An 18,771-nucleotide genomic window follows, 5' to 3' on the forward strand; every position below is an offset into this window, starting at 1 on the left:
CGAGGCGCAGATACCAAGGACAGTCCTAGGGCATGTGCTGCCTAGGAGTGGGCAGAGCTGGGGCCACTCAGGTTGGGACAGGAAAGGCTTTAGGCCTGTGGTTGCTCCGTAGGGCCTAGGCTAATGAGACTGAGGCTGTTGCTAAGGGACTGCAAACTGTTCAGCTCAGCTCATTTTCTTTGGGAGAATGTAAATAGTCTCTGGGACGGTGTGATTTTTGTTCTGTCATACGTGCATAAATCCCTTGATTTGTTTTGTGAAAGTGAAAGGAATTCTTTGGCTCTTAGATGGTTTAGAGTTTGTGAGTAACTGAATTTCCTGTGAGGTAAAAAAAAAAAAATATATATATATATATATATATATATATATAGGCCTGATGCCAACTCTCATGTGGTTTATTCCCTCATTTATCATTTCAGTAAAAGGCGTCAATTTCTATGGCCCCAAGAGTGAATTTGTGGTGAGCGGTAGTGACTGCGGGCACATCTTCCTCTGGGAGAAATCATCCTGCCAGATCATTCAGTTTATGGAGGGGGACAAGGGAGGCGTGGTGAGTATGGCGTGCTGGGCTGACTGATTCCCCACTCCCTCCAGTCTTTAAGGTAGGTTTTAGCAAGGCCACTGAATTCTCACTCTGACAGCATAATACCATGTCTTAGAGGTCTAGCCAGCTAAATAAAAAGGCAGTATATAGTCTGGTGTGCTGAGCTTTTAATGGAATGTTATCTTCTCTTTCCTGTGTTCTGCCCCTCTATGGCACAGTTTATTAAGAGACAGGGATCTTAGGGAAGAACCTCTGGCCTGAGTGAGGTATCTCTAGGCATGGACCTTTTCCAAAACAAAAGCATTGGAGGCACATCATCCTACACAAATGTAGTAAGTAGCTAAGCAGTGATGTTGATTAGATCCTGGATCAGCGAATACAAGCTGGAAGGAGTATTTTTTTTGACAATTGGGAAAATCAGAATATGGTCTGTACGTTGATAACAAACATACGTAATATATATGTATATATTTGGAGAGAGGAAATATTCCCCCCCCCTTTTTTTTTTAAAGAAATGCGGAATACAGCCCATGATCGTATCACAGTCTGCCTGTCCTTGGAGTTCTAAAGACAACCTCCATAGAGATAGGGCAGAAAGGAAGCGTGAGGATTCTGAGTTGAGGCGTGAAGAGTGATCAGCAAGATGTCTCTAACTAACCATACTTTTTTTTTCTTTTTTGAGACCTAGAGTCAGGAAGGATTCAGTAGCTTACTATTGTAATGTTTTTGGACTGCAGAAGATAAGAAAGAGGCAGTTTGGGCCACTACATTGTACTGACTACCCAAGAAAGTCTGGTTAAGAGCCTCTGAGGAATGGCTGAAATGCTTGGTCTTTCTTCCTTTTCATTCCTCTAGGCTGTGGGAAGCTCCACGGACTCAGCCATTTCTTGATGAGGTTTACCCAGAGTGGTGGTAGAATTTAGAACGGTTCATTGCAATCAGTATCCCATTTCTTGTGTGTTTCTTGCCCTAGCATGAGGCTATTTCAGATTTTCATTTTGTTTTCCCTAAATTTGGGGGAAATGAGACCAGTATAGATCCAAGGCTTCTATGGCTTGAATATAAGTAGAGAAGAGTATAGAACTTGAAGGTATGTCTTACTGTTGCGTGCTTTGCTTCCTACTCTTCCATAGGTCCCCTTCTATCCATCTGCAGTGAACAAATCCAAAACACTGGAGTCTTAATGAGAATTCTGCAGTAAGCATGTAGTCATAGGAAAGTCAAAAGGTGCCAGTGAGTTTTTTCTTGATCATAAACTATTGTCTTGCATTCTGTTCCGGAGAGATGCATGGCTGAATGCCCTCCCCCAGGCCAGCACTTGTCCATTCTCCAAAATCACTCTACAGGCCAGTCTCTTTTCAGCTCAGCCAGTATCAGGATTTGATGGTTAATCCAGGTGCTGAGGTGGGGAGGGTACCTGCTTCGGATGGTTGGGCCTTAGGCCTAAGTTTTAGTGGTCATAAAAGTGAGGTACTAGAACAAGAGGTATAAAGACTGAAGCCTGCAGCAAGACTCCTGGCATGCTCTTGCCTCTGTGTAAGCTGAATTATCTATGTGGTTCTCACTTGGCTCCTAGTTTTTTGGTCCTAACCTCCCAGCAGTGGGGTCACCAGGCACCAACATCAGTGCAGACTCATAGCAGTTCTATATTGTAAAGTAAACGTTAGACCCAGAAGGGATCTTTGAAACTGTTGTCCGCCTTGCCCAGGTGTCTTGATTCTGTTTTTGGCTCAAACCCTAGTCCTTTCTTTGTTTCTGTTCAAGGACAAAGTGGGGCATGATGTCTAAGGACAATCTTTAGTCTCTTAAAAGCACTTCACTGCTTTATCCCATCACCTGCATCCCCCAGCCCAGTCATCTAAAGCCAGAGCTCTTTTCTCTGTTCAAGCATTATTGACAGGGTAAGTCCTGGCATTCAGACAGGTTGGGTGAAGTGACCAGGTACCCTAGTACAGAAGTTCTCTATTGGGTCCCCCTGTAGGCTCCAACTCAGGTATTTTGTGTGTAACTTATTCTTTTGTCATTGGCTTTGTCCTTAGCCTTAAGTTCCAAGGAGTTTCTCTCCTGTGCTTTTTATTTTACTGACTTGTCAAGCACAGCTCGATCAGAGTAGAAGAGTAGCAGGGACTTATCTGGAGATGGATGAATGAATTCAGGTTTGTATTTGTGAGTAGTTACATATCTTTTGATATTTCCTGTCAGAGGAGTTTTTCTTTCTAGTGCCTCCTCATGCTCCAGATTTTGGAACCTCTTCCACACTGCCTAAAAGAGCCCAAATATAAACTTTTCTGGTGTGTGGAGTGAAAGAAGAAAGAAGGGAAATGTGGTTTCTCCTTTACTCTTAGACTCAGACTTAGCTTCAGTGTTTTCTGAGAATTTATTTATAAAATGGAAGTCAAAGAAGATTGGAAGTCTGTAGGTCATTTTTAATTTTTATGCTGATCCTGGCTTTCCATCAGCTGCTCCCTACATATGCAGGCGAGGCAGAGAAGGTTGGTCCTGGGAGAACTGAAAAAGGCTTTTTGCTAGGGCTTCTCTTGGACTGTAAGGCAGCTGCAAGATGGGGTAGGGTGAGGTGAGGTGAGGAGTGGCTAGGGCCACACCTTTGTCCTTATGGGTGCTTTTCTTATATATTCCTCATCTGACTGAAAGCCCAGAAGTGCTTTAGCAGCTGGATCTGGGACCAGCTCCTCCCTTCTGGTGGGGATGGTAGCTGCCCTGCCCTACGAGGCAGGGTGATGTTTCCAAGTTAGACAGCAGGGGGCATGGGTACCTTTGGACAGAAGGAAGCTGCCTAAGCCAGAAGGCCTTCCCCCAGCTGCTGTAGTTCATTTCTCCTGCTCAGTGCGTAGCCCCAGAGGGTGGCTGAGCTTGAGGCAGTAGGCGCCCCAGGAGACTGCCCTGCTATGCTGTGATGTCCTGTACTGAGCCTGTTAACGCTTTCACGGCAGGCAGCAGGATGCTGCCCCCTGGGATATGCAGGATTCTTGAGTAGACATGTGTCTCTGCTCCCAACCAGTGCCTTCTTCCAGTTCTGGTGAGCTGGTGAGCCATGCCAAGTGAATGTACTTGTTCTCTGACTCTCCTCTGGGGGCTCAGCAGCAGCTGCTGCTTTTCTTCATTTTAAAAAATTTATTTGCCACTTGGTGAAAGTCACTGGGATGTTTTTTTCCAGCCTTGGGCAAGTTGGAGCTGTGGAATCTGGAGAGAATGAGGTCATCTGGAGCTCATTGCCTTTTTGTAAAGCCAGCAGTATGCTTGTCCAGTCACCCGCCTACCCCTAGAGCTATGTCTGGGGATGAGGGCACCCTACCTAAATGTAGGAAATGAGAGAAAGGCCTGCTCTTACATTCAGTCTGTGTCCAGTGTTTCTTTCACCCCAAGGGCCCTTTGGCTTAAGCTCATGATGGGTGAGCCTGCCTTCCCAGAAACTGCCTCAGCCCTGATTAAGGACAGTTGTTTGGTTCAAGGTGAGTAGTTTTTAAGTCCTGTTCTCACATACCCCTGAGCCTGTGTTTTCCTTTCCTCCCGACCAGGTAAACTGTCTTGAGCCCCACCCTCACCTGCCTGTACTGGCAACCAGTGGCCTAGACCATGATGTCAAGATCTGGGCACCCACAGCTGAAACTTCCACTGAGCTTACAGGGTTAAAGGATGTAAGTTTCTGACCATAGATTTCTTCTTTCTACTTATCCACATACTGTTAGGAGTTTTCATTGTCATAGGAAGGAATAACAGGTCTTTAAATGCACTGCTCTAACACCCTCTCCAACATTCCTGTCATTGCCTCTCTAGAAACAGTCCCAGTCCAGGGGTCCAGAAGTGCCCCTAGTTCATAGTAGAGTGGGGATAGGGGACATCTTTAGGGAGAATCATCTGCCTTCTAAGTGGATGAGCCTGGGGCATCCTTTCCTAATCTAATACAGCTATACTCCAGCTTAACAGTTCCTAAGGGAAGATTTTATTGGGTTATAGCACCAGCCTTTGCTGATCAGGTCCAGTGTTCCCATTCATTGCCCACTCCCCCCACCCTGTTCGGTTCCAGGTGATTAAGAAGAACAAGCGGGAGCGGGATGAAGACAGCTTGCACCACACTGACCTATTTGATAGTCACATGCTGTGGTTCCTCATGCATCACCTGAGACAGAGACGCCATCACCGAGTAAGCTGGATTGGGAAGTGAGCTTCCAAGGGCAGTGACTCTTTCAAGAGGGTAAAATGTTCCAGTGCACACTTCCTCACTACTTTAGGAGGAATCAGGTGGAGTTGATTGGGTTTCCTATCTGTTATCCCCCATCCCCATCAGAGCCTGGATGTAGTCTTGGAAGAGCTATTAGCAGAAATAAGTGGTATCTGCTTTATATTCTCCCATCACCCTGCATGCACAGGGCTGTCTTCATAAAGGCAAAGGCATGAGGGTTGGGATGGTGAGAAGAAATGATTCAGGGTGCCTTCTATTTTTTATCTTGTGCCAGAAGAGGCCTAGGGCAGGGGTTAGCAAACTATGGCAGTTTTGGCATGCTGCCTGCTTTTTGTAAATAACGTTTTATTGAAATATAGCCACACTCATTTATTTATAATTGTCTGTGGCTGTTTTCACAGCACAACAGCACACTGCAGTAGTTGCAGCCAAGATATAGCCCGTGAATCTAAAATTTTTTAAATATTTACTATCTGGTCCTTTAAGAAAAATTCTGCTGACCCCTGGCCTGGAGCATCTGAATTATAGCTAAGACCTAACAGGCTTGTCCTTATTCCAGGGAAGTTACTAATAAACCTTTCCCATCCTACAGCGCTGGCGAGAACCTGGGGTTGGGGCCACAGATGCAGACTCGGATGAGTCTCCCAGCTCCTCAGACACATCGGACGAGGAGGGCCCTGACCGGGTGCAGTGCATGCCATCATGAGGCCTCGTACCCAGGAAGGACGGGCTGGGGCTGCCAACCTGATCCTGCCTGGGCAGCCCTTTTCCTGTCCCAGGTCCTTATATTCAGCAGAAACGCACTTTGGACTTTTTTGCTTTAGATATTAAAAAAAAAAAAAAAAAAAAAAAAAAAAAAGACATCCCAGGAGGACAAGCCAGAAGGGAGTGAACCTACAGAGAGTACCTAGGAGTGGGAGTCGAGCCCTGGAGTGGGGTTCCATGGAGAGGTGCATAGGACTCAGCAGAAATGGCCTCTCCCCAAAGCCTTTTTTTTTGGGAGGGGGGAGCCTATTTTGTTAACTGGTTTGGTGTAGGCAATGGGGATTCCTTTTCTTTAATCTCTCTTATTTTCTTGGGTGGGGGGTGGGGGGATAACTGACTGTTCAGTACCAAGGGGCCAGACTGGGGGTGGTAGAAGTGCCACTCTCTCTTTGGTTTAGGTTTTTGACTTTATTTTCTTTATTTTTTAAAAGTCTATGACAGTTGCATTGTTTTTTCTTTTCCCCTGAGCAACCTCATCCCAGGATCCTGTTTTTCTGGGAAGTCCTTAGAGCCCCTAACTATCCCACACTCTTCACTTCCCTTTCCACCCCATTCATCCTCTGTACTTATCACAGTGTTTCTGCACTTGATTATGTACCCTTCACTCTCTTCATCCCATCACCCCCTCATAGGTCTGGTGAGGGAGGTTGGAGGGCGGTGGGAGGAGGGGCAGAAGTAGAAGAATAGGAAAGATGTTACCTCTTCTGTTTTGTTTTTTAAGTTTTTTGGTGGCAGCAATCTCCCTGTCCCTATCACTGTTAGAGGCCTAATTTTATATCTATAAATATATTAAAAAGCAAGTCAAAATTGGATGTATCACATTAAAATTATTGTCAAAGTTTAAATACCTATATATTCTCTATGACTGCAATAAAGGGACTTGACTTACAGGAGAGAGTGAGAGAGAGAGTAATGATGTGGAGATGTCACTTGGGATCAAGCCTTCCTTCTGTGTTTGGCCATTGGAGATTGGGGCTTACCCCTTAGGTTTTAGTTGGCTTAAGAATGGAAGGATCCTGAATTCTGCCCTTCCCTGCTTTCCTACCATGGTTTCAGGGTTGGGAAACCCCTTTCAGCTCTTTGCCTCAGATCTCCTACCTCTCCGTAATACTTGTCGGGGTTCCCAGGATGGCTTTTCTAACCAGAGACTGGCCCATCTTTAAAACTTGACTGAACTATGACTTCAGGAAGGGTTCTGCCACTGCAGACGGTCTCTCCTAGTACTGTGTGTGACAGAAGACACACTCAGTCTTACCTTTAGCTGCTTGATTCTTTAAGCCATCCAACTCTACACCAGCTCCCTTCCTAATGGAAAAGTATAGGGAAAAAACCTCCTGGGTTTGATTTTTTTACCTTGTCCACCTTTTGATATCTTGGGATTGAAGGACAAGTCATTAATCTAAGGATTGATTAAGGTGGCTGGGGCTCAGACACCTGTCTTATCACTGGTCACTGAATATCAATCAAAGTCCCAGTTGAATTCTTGCCCTTAAATGCTTTTGCTGCTATTTCTTTGTCCCCAGCCAGGAATTCTGCATCCTGGGACAGTCACATTCTACTAGAACAGGCCAGGAAGGAAGGGAAGAGTGAAAGGATGGAATTCCCAGACACTCCTTCCTCCTGCCCCTTTTCCTAGCAGCTCAGACCAGATGTTAGCTGTTGCACTTCCTCCGTGAGGTAGGGAATGTGTGGTGACTGAGTGGTCTGTGTTCTTATTGCTGGTGGGGTGGTGGAGTGGGCTGAAAACCATGCACTCTGGAATTTGTTGTGTGTTTTCTCTCAGTAAAGCTTTTTTTTTTTTTTCTGATTGCTGCTCTGTGTGTGGTATGTGGGCCATTCATTCGTGATGGGCTATTTTTTGCCCCTTCCAATACAGGTGCCTAGCCCTGCATTTACTACAATTTTAGGAAGTCCAGGGTGGGATATGCATGTTTCCAGTGGTTGGGCTCCAGTTGGAGACTGTGTAAGTGGAATTGGCCCCATAATTCAGTAATACCTAGAAGATGGGGAAGGGAAAAGACACCATTAGGGGTATTTTCCTGACCTCTGTTCCACGCTGCAGTTAAGGATTTGGGGGGTAAATATTGCTCTCCCTCCCTTCCCAGCCATCCAAAGGCTCCAAAATCCTGGCCATTTCACAGAAATTCTAGAATCAGTTAGGTACAGTACAATCAGTCACCTTTATTCCAGGGTTAGAACAAGGCCGTGCACACTGCAGACAGAGGAGCACAGGATAGGGGCAATCTCACAGCAGTACGTGGGGTGGGAGGGCAGGTTAGGCTTTTTAAATTATTTTGCCTTACAGAGAATCATTACTTGACTCTGCTGAAAATGACCCTATCTCCCTTCTCCCATCTCATCCTCTCCTCTCTTCAAAGGAAGGCTCTTTATATTCTCTCTCTCTCTCTCTCTCTCTCTCTCTCTCTCCCCCTCTCCCTCTCCCCGTCTCTCCCTCTCTCTCTCTCCATCTCTCTTGTCTCTCTCAGACTCACTCTCACATAACATCTCCTGGCATGGAAGGACAGTTCATGTTCATTCCCCCTCTTAATTCTATAAGATCTCTCTCCTTGAGGGAGAAGCCAGACAGGGCTGGGGGAACTCGAGAAGGTCCTTTAAGGCAAAACTGTGGAGTGTTCGAGGTGTGTATGTTAAGGCAGGTGTCTGCAGCAGTGGCCAAGGGGGCACAGGCAGGCTGGGCTGGGCTAGGATTAGAGCGTGCTCTCCATCCAGCCTGGCTGCTTCCCTCTTCTAACAGCCAACCCTTCCCCTCCACTAAAACCTTGCTCCCACATGCTAAAAGCTCCTAACTTAAAACTTTCTCTAAATAGTCTCTTGAGATTGCAAGTGAATTTGAAGTTTCAAAAAAAAAGTTTTCTTTTCTGTTTTGACTGTGTAGCAATTTGACTCTGCCACTCCCTTCACTGTGGCATTCCCCTCCCACCCCCGCCCTGGCCTAGACAATAAGTTAATGCTAGACAGCACAAAAAAGGGCAGACATGGCAGTGCGGGTTTAATATACATATATGTAGAATATATATGTACACACAGTTAGCACGGTCAGGGTGGGGAGGGGTATCTTGGGACAGGCAGGAGGCTGGGGTTGCTGTACTCTAATGATTTGGCTAGGAGGCGTTCACAAGCCCAAGATGCCAAGATACTGAGGGGGAGAGGTTACCAGGTCCCCTCTTGAATTGAAGTGGGATCAGTGCAAAGGAAAACACTGTAGTTAACTTCTTCCCTTCTTTCTGGCTTTGGGGAGGGGATTCTAGACCATGGCGATAAGGAAGGTTGCCTGGTAACCGTGTTGGGACTCTGTAGGTGGGAACAAGATTGGAGTTAAAACCTAAGGATCTCAATTCCTCAACCTCCATAGGTTCAGGGAACTCCCTAGGTCAGTATGTGCAACAGTCTGAGTAGGAATCAAGGAGTGGAAAAGGGGACTCCTCTTTCTGCCCTCATCCCCACTCAGGCTCAGTGGGGCATGTTCCCAGCACAGTCTCTCCAGAGCAGAGGTGGGTGGGGGGTATCTAATGCTGGGTGCTCTATGGGGTGTGAACTTTGGGGCCAGGAAAGGATCCAGTGATCCTCTCTGTTTAGACCCCTGGCTCATACCCATTCTAGGCCCATGAGAGGGGAGCAAAAAGGGACCTGCGGGTGCCCAGGCCCTCCAACCTGAGGAACAGCTGGAAACTGGACTCCTCAGCCAGTCCAGCGTTGCGGTACAAACGTGAACTCTGGCTTTTCTTTGCCCCTTCTAGGTGGGGGTTGGGTAGCTTCTACGTCTTCCCTCCCACTGCTTTTCATTAGATTCATTCACCTCTCCCATGCCTCACCCCTACCTCGCCTGCTCAGTGTAGGAAAATACAGGTCCTTTCTGCTCCCACACTTCAGTGATGTGGGGGAAAAGTGGAGGAAAGGGGAGTAGGAGGAATGTGCCCATTTCTACTTGCATAGAAATAGCCCCCAACTCCCCCTAGAGTGGGGAAACTAAGCCCCCCACCCCCAGCCCCTGACCCCCAGCCCCTCACAAGGAGGAGGAACTAGATGAGCTAGACATATAGACAGACAGCCAGAGCGTGCGCACACGCACACACACGCGCACAGTAAGGGGGTTAGGACCAGGTTAGTAAGTGGGTAGATTTGTGGTGGGGGGGATGCCCTTGCCCCCTCCCCTGGAGGATGGGGGAAGGGAGTGGTCCGATGAAGGTTCAACCTTCGTCTTCTTCCTCCCTCTGCTCAGGCTTTCTTCGGTGGAGGAGCCAATTTGATGATCTCTTCCTCAGAGGGCTGCCGGATAATGTCTAGGGGTAAAAAGGGATGTGTCCAGGGACAGAAGTCATGGGAGACACCAGGTAGGCCTAAGGAGCATCAGCCTCTGTTCTCCCAAAATTCACGTACTCCAAGGACGATCCACGGGAGGGGGCAGAGGTGCACGTTAAAGGCATGGCCTCTTACCTTTGTACTTCTTGGCACTGGGGATACGGGTTAGCTTGGTGTCCAGCTCATCTTCCTCAGAGATCTTCAGAACACGGGTCCTATAGTCAACCACCATAGTGAGTAGGTCTGGACGGCGGGAGATCTCAAAGATGTGCTCGATATAAGAGAGGTTGTCTGGAGGAAGGCAGGAGACTGAGGGTCAGATCTAGGCTGTAGAGATTAGCTTCCCCTACACTACCAGACTAGGCTTCTGGAATCAAGGCTGAATTGCTCACATTGGTTATTGGAGGAGGCAACACTGGAATAAGGGCTACTAAGCCAGGAAAAGAAAGCTAAAGCACCAAAAACAGTACAGAAAACTGTTTCCAGGAAGGGCAGATCATTTATAGATGATGGATTTAGAAAGAGGGATTTAGGTTAAACACCAAGTTCCAAAGGGAGGGGAGAACAGAAAAATTAAGTGGCCTTCCAAATACCCAACATCCATCCACCTTGTCCCTCTTCTGCTTTTCCTCCAAGTACAGCATCAGAATTTCCCAACAGCACATGTGGGACTGGAAGGGTGGAATCTAGACAACCCAGGAGAGATTCTGGGCCTAGTGAGAAGGGTAATTCTGAATGAGAGAAGGCATAGAGATGACCAGAAGGATGATCTCCAGTTCTAGGAGACTGCAGATGCCTTCTTGCCTGGCTCCTCCCGTCTGACTATTGCAGTAGTCTGTAATGTGTTTTCTTTGAGCCTCCCTCCCTGCTATCCATGCTACAGGTTTGTATCTCTGAAGGGTCCTCAGGCCACTCACCTCACCTATCAAACGCCAACCACTCAAGGCCCTCCACTACACAGCCTTAACTACCTTTCCAGTCACTTCTCAACATACCCTATTGCCCCAGCCAAGCAGCTAAGCAGGACATCTTGCTTTTCCAAACACCGTTCTCCCCCCTCTGCAACTATGGTCCTTTGCCTAGTATGTCCTCCTTTGGATCCTGCCTTTGAAATTCCACTTGCCCGTCAGGGCCATCTTAAACACTAGTTGGAAGAACTAGTGCCCTTTCCACAGCAGCAGTCTCTAAAAGTGGATAAGGAAATGTTAGAACTTGTGGTTTTATCACTTTTAACTTCTATTTTAATGTTCTATTATATATGTAATAATAGCACAGCAGGATCTGAATAACATTTTTTACTGAACATTTTTACTGACAAGGGGCACCATAAGGAATGCAAAGACCACTGCCCTAGAGCCCCTCTGCTCTGTTAGAGCATCCCTCTTGCCCTGCCTTGTCAGAGAGGAGTGCACTTTGTGTGTATAGGAGCTCTGAGCTCAGGTCTGTATGCTGAATGAACTGAGCCTGAAAGGCTGATGGTAGGTTGCCCCTCTCCCACCTTTGTCCAGCTTGTTGTGGCTCTCCAGGAAGCTAAACCAGGCACTGCCAGTAGTGATCTCCTCACTCTTCTCACTGGGGATGTCCTCCTTGCAGGCTGACTTGAGCTGTTCCAGATCTTCAAGGGTGATGTTGTTGGTCAGGTCCTGGAGGAGGGTCCCGTACTCGGCCATGACTGCGGTTGGAGAGAACAAAGGGAGAGGAGGCTGAGCTTGAGCTGCAGGGTGTGGTTTACTCACTGGCACTACCTACACCTCCTCCATCGTACCAGGCATGTGCCTGGAGCACGGAGGTGGGGAGGCCAGGGCTGGAGGGAGAAGTGGAGACCTGAGGGAGGTAGGAGTAAGTAGATAGGAAGAAATTCGGAAGCCAGGGGCCAGGCTGGAGCCTAGAGTGAAGTCACACCTCCTTCCCCCACTCCCATCTTTTTTCTTCCTTTTCCCTCTCTTAACAGTAACCCTGGCAACACTTCTCCGACTGAGGAGGCGGTTACCATGGCAACCTGCTCCCGACTTTCTTGCCAGCAGTCTCCAAGCCCCTCCCCCAGAATCGCCCCACCCACTTGCAACCCCTCCCCCTATCCAAAAAAAAAAATCCCCTCCAAAACAACCACCACCAGGGAGAGGCTTCCTGTGGCAGTGAGAAGCTAAAAAGAAGGGGCTGGAGGAGGTTGATTGGAGCTCACGTGTTCTAGCTTCCATTCTTTCCCAGAAGCAAAGGGGGTCCTTCACTTCAACTCCCCACCACCCTACTAATGACTCATTTTGGATGGATGCCTAGTTGCCTGGTCTAATGGTTCCCTGGACCCTCCATGCTCAGCCCTGTATTCAGTCATTAGGTTTCAGGGGATGGGGGCGGGGAGGGGGAAGCTATGGGCTACCCCCTACCTTTGTGGAGCCCATTTTCTCCCTTGATTGCTGCCGGGCCTCCACACAGCCCTCTCTCCTAGCCTTTGTGTTATGCCTACAGCCCCCGCGCCCAAGAATACCGAGCGGCTGGCCCTGGCCCCCTGCCCAGTTCCCAGGCTGGCTGGGTGGCAGGGGGAAGGGGTTCAGATGCAGCTTTGGGAGAGTCTGGCAGGAAGGGGGCTGCCACTCCTGCTTCCATCAACATTTGGCTGGCACTACCTTCAGCGTGACCTCCCAGAGAGGGACGGGAAGGCTAGGTCTCATCTAGGCCTTCACCCTATCCCTCTTTCATGGAGAGCTTTAGGTGAAAAGGTAGAGAACATTCAAGGCCTCCTTCCACTAAGATGGGGACTGTGGCTAAGACAGAAAGAAGGAAGGTCAGAGCTTAGGATGAACTTTCTGGATTTGATAAAATGTGAAACTCTAGTTGAGTTTCAAAAAGGGGATTTTTCCCCCACAATGAGTATGTATTTCTTTTATAATTAGAAAAGTGAAGCATTTTGAAAAGTAAATTATATCATAAACATGTGGCTAGACAAAGGGGTGGGGTAAGGAACTAGATGACCTTGTACTTGACTGAGACTGCCCACCATTCACCCCAACAATGGGCTGGAAATGTGGCAGGTAGAAGGGGGCTAGTTGACATGCTCCATTTTCCTTATTTCTGGCTTATATGCAGGGAAACTGAGGCAGAGAGGCACGGCCACTACATAGAAAGGCATGGACCCAGAAGGCCTCATTCCCAGCCCCCTACTTGGACCAGAATAAACAAGCCTCCCTTGGTGGCAGGCACTGTGAAACAAACATACAGTGAGCCAGGCAGCAGGACCAGCAGGACCCGTACAAGAAACAGGCACTTACAGGCATGCTCACTTGCACACCCAGGTGCAACCAGACAGAAGGGCCCAGCGGTGGCCCTGCCAGGCTGGGCCAGGAACAATGCTCTCTGACTGTCAGCACCAGGAACCGTCTCTGCCTTGAAATCTAGGTCACAGCAGCAGGCTTTGGAGCCCAGCCCCCACCCCTCTCCACTGATAATCCGAGGACAGAAAAGGGGGGATGTGGACAAGGGGGAATGAAGGGGAGGGGGTCCACAGATGGAGATAATAATGGAGTGGGGTTGTGAGGAGAGCTGAAAAAGAAAGGGCAGCATGGTTAGGAGGCAAGATGCCCTCAAGAAGACTGTGTCCCCAGGATGGGACCAAGCCCTCAGCTGGAAAATGGGACAGGATTTAGGGTCATACAGCCCTGCTTTCACATGCAAGAAGAGTTTGTAAATAGAGAGACCCTGTGGGAGGAGAGAGAGAGTGAGCATGTGTGTGTGTGCATGCGCACACACACGTGTTAGATCAAATCTAAAACACAGACTTACAGGGGAGGTGGGAGGGAAGGGATTAATGTGTATTAGACACCCACCCACAAGGGCTGGGAGTGGTGGATAGGAGGGTTTCAGAGAGAGTGAAACAGATACAGGGAGGCCCCTAAGAGAAATGGGGGTGGGAATGTTGAAGCAGCAGAGGAGGAAACTGTGTGCCAGGGTCCTCTGTGTGGGTGCTGATCCCTGGGTGTGGGCACAGGTATGGGGAGGAGGCAGTGGGTGGTATCTGTGGGTGTGTTTGGATGTTCTGGTAATGGATGTGTATGTGCCAGCACTGGATGTGTGGCTCTGAGTGTATGTGGTCTGTTTCTAAGGTGTCTGACCAGCTGAGAGTATGTGTAAGAAGGTAAATAACCACAGCTCACATCCAGAGAAAAGAGGAAGGGGAGCCTACAGAATGGAGGAAGAGAGCTGGTGTTGGGAGCGGGAAAGAGACTCGGGCTGCAAATGAGGAATCCTAGGGGGAGGGGGACAGGGAGCACACAGAGTCCACGAAGGCTGCAGCCTCAGCTCGGTGGTTACCATGGCAGCCTGAGTTCTGGGTGCCCCCCCATCATCAGGACAATGACACCACTGGATGGAAGGGATGTGGGAAGTGGTGAGTAAGAAGAGACAGAAAGGGTAGGGGAAAGGCCCCTTGAGGGAGCAGGGGGAGGCAGCTTGGTTGTCTCCCTCCCTGGAGAGATCCCATTTGCCCAGGCTTGGGTGTGGCAGCAGGGGTAAGGTCAGGGGAGTTTGGGGTGGAGTTGTGGAGTGCGAGGAGGCAGAACCTCCGTACTTGGCGCTCAGGCCTCACTGGTCAACCATTGTCCCCAGGTAGTCTGGCTGCGGTGGGGCTTGGCAGGAGCCTGGCCCCTTCACCCTCCATGTTACTTTCCTCACCGAAGATTCAGAATTCCACAGGGCCTGAGAAGAAGCTTCCCGCCCTTGCAGCTCTGAAGAGTCCTCCTGATCTCTGGACCAGGGCAGGGGCTGCCCAGGGAACACCAGGCAGCCTGGGCGGAGGCCGTTCTTGGGACAGGATACCAGGGCAGGAACCGGGAACCGGAGCCGAGGCTGCCAGGAAGTCAGTCCCCTTCCGTCCCAGATCATTCTGTGCTCTGCTCACGGCTTCCTCACACCTTCCTTCCTTCCTCCCTCTCCTTCCAAGCTGGCCCCAGGTGGGGCCCTGACAAAAGTCAAACCAATGGAGGATGCTGGGGAAGAGGGGCAGGAGGGTAAGGATCATTATATTCTAACCTTCTTAGGGTAGGAGTTGGGAGCAAGACAGGTGGGTGCTCCACGGGCACTGGGAGAAGGTGCAAGCCCTTCAGGGCACGTCTAGAAGCCTAGCGGAATGGGATAACCACCTGTGGAGGAGGTGGCAGCGCCGAAAGAATTTCTGTGCATCTTGACATTAGTTCATGATTATTCCCTCTCCCAAGCATTTGGTTCCAAATCCTCAGTAAATTTAAGAAGAATGCCTGAGAATTAGGAGCTGCTGCCTCTCCCTCCCTCACATCGGCTGTAGCTGCCCAAGGCTGAGGGGAGCGGCAAGGACCTGGAGATCCCTGCAGTGGGCAGGAGGGCGCTTGTAGACATTCAAGTCTGTCAGTCTTGTTGGTTTGCAGCTAGGGGTGGGAGGGTTGTAATCAAGGCGAAACAGAGGGGTGGGAAGCGAGAGTGGGGGGTTCCTACTTTAAATTTTATCTGGGCCCCAGGTTCAAGCAGTCCTATAGTTCATCCCTAATTATTTGTTTAATATCATACTCAACTGATCTCTTCCCTTAGCTTCTACTTAGCTTTTGGGGGGGGGGGGGTGGGGATTGGGGGGGTGAGGTGGTGAATGCTTTTATTCCTGTAAAGTAGGAAGAATAAGGTTCTAAGGCTCCAGAGTCAGCCTGGGGATGAGGTGTGGGGCAGGACACCTGGACCTCAGAATGTTCAGTCCAAGAAGCAAAATGGGTTACCACTGGGCACAGGGACAGGGCTAAGCTTTTAGCCCTTAGTCTAACAGAAGAAAGATGGGACCCATGACGAGAGCAGCAGGAGATACCTGGCATTGGATCAGGCAGGGCAGAGGAGGGGGAGGGGGGCCTGGGCTGCTCTTTACTCTTCTGGTTGTCTCTCCCCCTACTTCTATTTCTGCTTCTCTCCCATCTCTCTATCTCTTCCTCATCTATTACCTCTCTCCCTAGTCTCTCAGTCTCTCTTTTCCTCCCTTCCTTTTCAGTGGGCTTTCATCCTATTCCACCTGGTGGCAGCCAAGAATACATAGACCCCTGGGTTCTCCTGGGTTCGGTGTCCCCATCTGAATTCTCAGAGCTCCTATACTAGCTGTATTAGGAATGAGTGAGTGTCTCTGCTGTAAAGAGAGAAAGTTTGGTGGGGGAGAGGCATGGATTGGCTGGCTGCATACAGGTTGGTGATGTCCACCATTGTTTCATGGGTGAGGGTCTGTGTAAGAGAGTGAGTGGATGGCATGGCAGGGTAAGACTGTCCTCTTCTTCATGTATGACAGTAAGTGCACACATGATGGGCACAGGTGTCAGGAAAGTAAGGAAGTAGGCAACCAGGGCAGCGGGCTGCCTAGGGCATCTCTGGCAATTTCCCCAATGGAGTGTTTAACCACAAAGGGGAGAGCAATTAAAGCTAATCGCTCTGACAGCCCTGAGGCCAGACATGTAGAGAAACAAAACAAACATATTCAGCATGTTTCCTCTAACTCCCACTGGTCTCACCACCATCCTACTTTCATCCTCCCTAATTTCTGAGCCTCCGTAGTTCATTCCCCTGCACTCTCCCCACTCTTCTGACCATCTCTGTCTCTCATTTCCTTCCTCTCCTTGTTCCGACTGTATCTCTGTCCCTCTGTGTCCCTCTCTCCTGTCTGTCTCCCTCACACACATTCCCCTCATTCTCTCTCTCTGACTTAGGCTCCATCCTTGGCTGACTCATACTCATTCTTTCTTTTTCTCCCTCTCCCTTTCTTCCACCCCCTCCTCCATCCCTTGGCCACTCAGATGCCCAGAAGCCAGCCACTCCCAGCACTCTAAGCCCCAACTGGACCCAGCAAGAAAGGCTACCAGCAGCTCCTACCCTCCCTACTTCTCACTCACCATCAAGATCCTGTCTCCCTGTCCTGGAGTGAGACCAGGATTTTCTACCATAATTTCTCACTGTTTTAAAGAGGGACAATCTGCAGTCCAGGGCTGGGAGAAGATGCCCAGAGAATTCGGGTGGACTTAGGGACAGTGGTCCCCACTCGGCTGTCCTGTGAGACTGATGTTCTTTCTTCTGCACTTGGAAAGCAGTGCGGGTGAGGTGGGGGGTTGGATGTGTAGTGCAGGGCCATTGTGATTTGCTGTGTGCAGACGGTGTGTGTAAGAGTCACATGGGTGTGTGTCACCAAGTGTGCTGGCGTGTCTCTTGTAGGTGTGTGTGTCCCTGTCAGTTTTGACACGGATTATACGAAATTAATTAGGGGTTTTACGTTAGCTGCTTCACTCCTCTGCACCCCCCAGCTCCCGACTCCTTCCCTCTGGACAAGCTTTGAGCAATCCCACATCTTCCCCAGGTACAGAGGACTGGGTGAGGGCACGTGGTGCCAGCGGCCGGGTTGGAGCCCTCGGAGCAGGGGCGGCTGCCCGCGGAACAGGCAGGGCTGGGCCGGGAGACCGCCAGCCGAGGCGAGTCCGAAGCCAGAGAAGGGGAGGGAGGGGCGGGGGCTGGCCCGGCCGAGCCGGCTGGGCGGGAAGCAGGCTCCATCCTAATCTCCAGGCCCCGGTCCGACTCAAACTGCCGGTCAGCGTGGAATGGGTGGCCAGAGGCACGCCGCCTCCTGCACACACTGGGCGCTCGGGGCGCCGACAGAGACGCAGCCCCTGGGGCCTGACACAAAGCGGACCCGTCCGAGGCCCCCCACTCCGCATCTGGCCCCGGGCGTCCCGGATCGACGTCCCTCCAAGCCCAGACCCACATCTGCCCCTCCCCGGGACACGTCTCCTCTCGGCCCTCTCACCGCCTCCGGGGCTGAGCGCTCGGGGAGCGGGCACTCCGGCGTCCCCGGTTCCTGAGCAGCGTCCGGAGCCTCCTCTTCGGCTCCCGCCGCCGCGCCGCCGCCGCCGCCGCCGCTTCTGCTGCCGCCGCCGCCTCTTCCGCCCGCGGAGCCCGAGCCCGAGCCCAGCGCCGCCTCACCCCACCCGGCTGGCCCGTGATGTCAGAGCCGGGGAGGGGCGGGGGGCGGGGAGCGGCGGGAAGGGGGGAGGGGAAGCAGCAGGGGGCTGGGGTTCTGGAAGACTCCTGGGATGGGGGCAGAAGTGGGGGAGGGCTGGAGTAGCGATGCTGCCTCTTTCCCTGAACAGCGAAACCCAGTTCTCAGATTTAATTCTTCCCAATGGGACACCACCTCCTCTTATGCCCTTTTGATGACCACAGGGTCTGGGACCCTGGGAGGCAAAGAGTAGTTAGGGCTTAGGGGTTTGGAAGGCCTTTGGCCTCTGGATCCTCTTAGCTGCCAGACTCGGTATTTGGAAAAATCCTTTTCTTCTCCTTATGGCTCAGGGGAGCCGTAGTAAATGACCGCTCAGATTTATCCACCTTGAAAGGTGGGAGTGGAGGAAGGGGCGGGGGCAAGAAACAACAAGGGGGCTTCTTTCATCTGCCCTGGAACCACAGATCTCTCTCCAGGGTGATGCCAGCCGGCTCTTTGTGTTCCTCTCACCTTTCCCAAATATACCCCCTCCTGCCTTCCCCCCACCATGATGTAATTTTATTTCCTGGGGAGAAAAAGAGCAGTAGCAACTCAGCATGCAAATATAGACAACTTGCAAAGCCACACTCAGCTCTGTCTCTTAGCTCTGCCCCCTGGCCAGGCCCAGCATGGCAGCTCTCACTTCCCCTCCACCCCAGGGACTTTCCTCCCCTAGACTCTCAGCCAGACTGAAAGAGGAAAGGAAGAGGTCGGAAAACATCTGCTTTTCTCTCTAGCCTAAGGGGTCTCCCCTCAGCTCCGGCAAAGCCCGGCCTGGGGAGAGAGGGCTGAGCCCCATCAGTGTCTGTGCCACTTCCGGGAGCAGCCTGGCTTCCCGCCAGGTGCAGCCTGGCAGAGACCCCTCAGGAAGCCTCAGGTGAGCCCTCCTTTCTTGAGTCTATTCTGTCCCTAAAAGAGGTTCTGCTG

At 50.5% G+C, this 18,771-nt stretch overlaps 2 protein-coding genes across 11 annotated transcripts in view; one reads left to right on the top strand and one right to left on the bottom strand.

Annotated features, from left to right (window-relative positions):
* Positions 1 to 6,355, top strand: part of DCAF8 (DDB1 and CUL4 associated factor 8) — a 40,569-nt gene extending 34,214 nt beyond the window's left edge. For all 10 annotated transcript variants that reach the window (XM_015249023.3, XM_072946279.1, XM_072946277.1 and 7 more), the window contains 4 exons: positions 420 to 550; positions 4,081 to 4,200; positions 4,590 to 4,706; positions 5,338 to 6,355. In XM_015249023.3, the coding sequence (XP_015104509.1) occupies positions 420 to 550; positions 4,081 to 4,200; positions 4,590 to 4,706; positions 5,338 to 5,451 (482 nt within the window). In that variant the 3' untranslated portion in view covers positions 5,452 to 6,355. The remainder of the gene's footprint in view (positions 1 to 419; positions 551 to 4,080; positions 4,201 to 4,589; positions 4,707 to 5,337) is intronic.
* Positions 6,356 to 8,513: 2,158 nt separating this feature from the next.
* PEA15 (proliferation and apoptosis adaptor protein 15) lies at positions 8,514 to 17,792 on the bottom strand. The gene is made up of 4 exons (XM_072946280.1): positions 17,614 to 17,792; positions 11,329 to 11,502; positions 9,966 to 10,121; positions 8,514 to 9,811 (listed from the first exon to the last, which is right to left on the bottom strand). The coding sequence occupies exons 2-4, from the start codon at positions 11,498 to 11,500 to the stop codon at positions 9,747 to 9,749; spliced, it is 393 nt and encodes a 130-aa protein (XP_072802381.1). The 5' UTR covers positions 11,501 to 11,502; positions 17,614 to 17,792; the 3' UTR covers positions 8,514 to 9,746.
* Positions 17,793 to 18,771: the final 979 nt, after the last annotated feature.

This window comes from Vicugna pacos, chromosome 21 (genome assembly GCF_048564905.1).
Source record: "Vicugna pacos chromosome 21, VicPac4, whole genome shotgun sequence".
NCBI classification, from domain to species: Eukaryota; Metazoa; Chordata; class Mammalia; order Artiodactyla; family Camelidae; genus Vicugna; species Vicugna pacos.

What these genes read in the sequence shown, in the direction of transcription:
- PEA15 (XM_072946280.1), bottom strand. Translation starts at nt 11,500, where the DNA reads ATGGCCGAGTACGGGACCCTCCTCCAGGACCTGACCAACAACATCACC. An exon ending in CCACAACAAGCTGGACAAAG is followed by an intron (nt 10,122 to 11,328) that starts GTGGGAGAGGGG and finishes GCCTTCCTCCAG; the next exon opens with ACAACCTCTCTTATATCGAG. An exon ending in CAGTGCCAAGAAGTACAAAG is followed by an intron (nt 9,812 to 9,965) that starts GTAAGAGGCCAT and finishes TTTTACCCCTAG; the next exon opens with ACATTATCCGGCAGCCCTCT.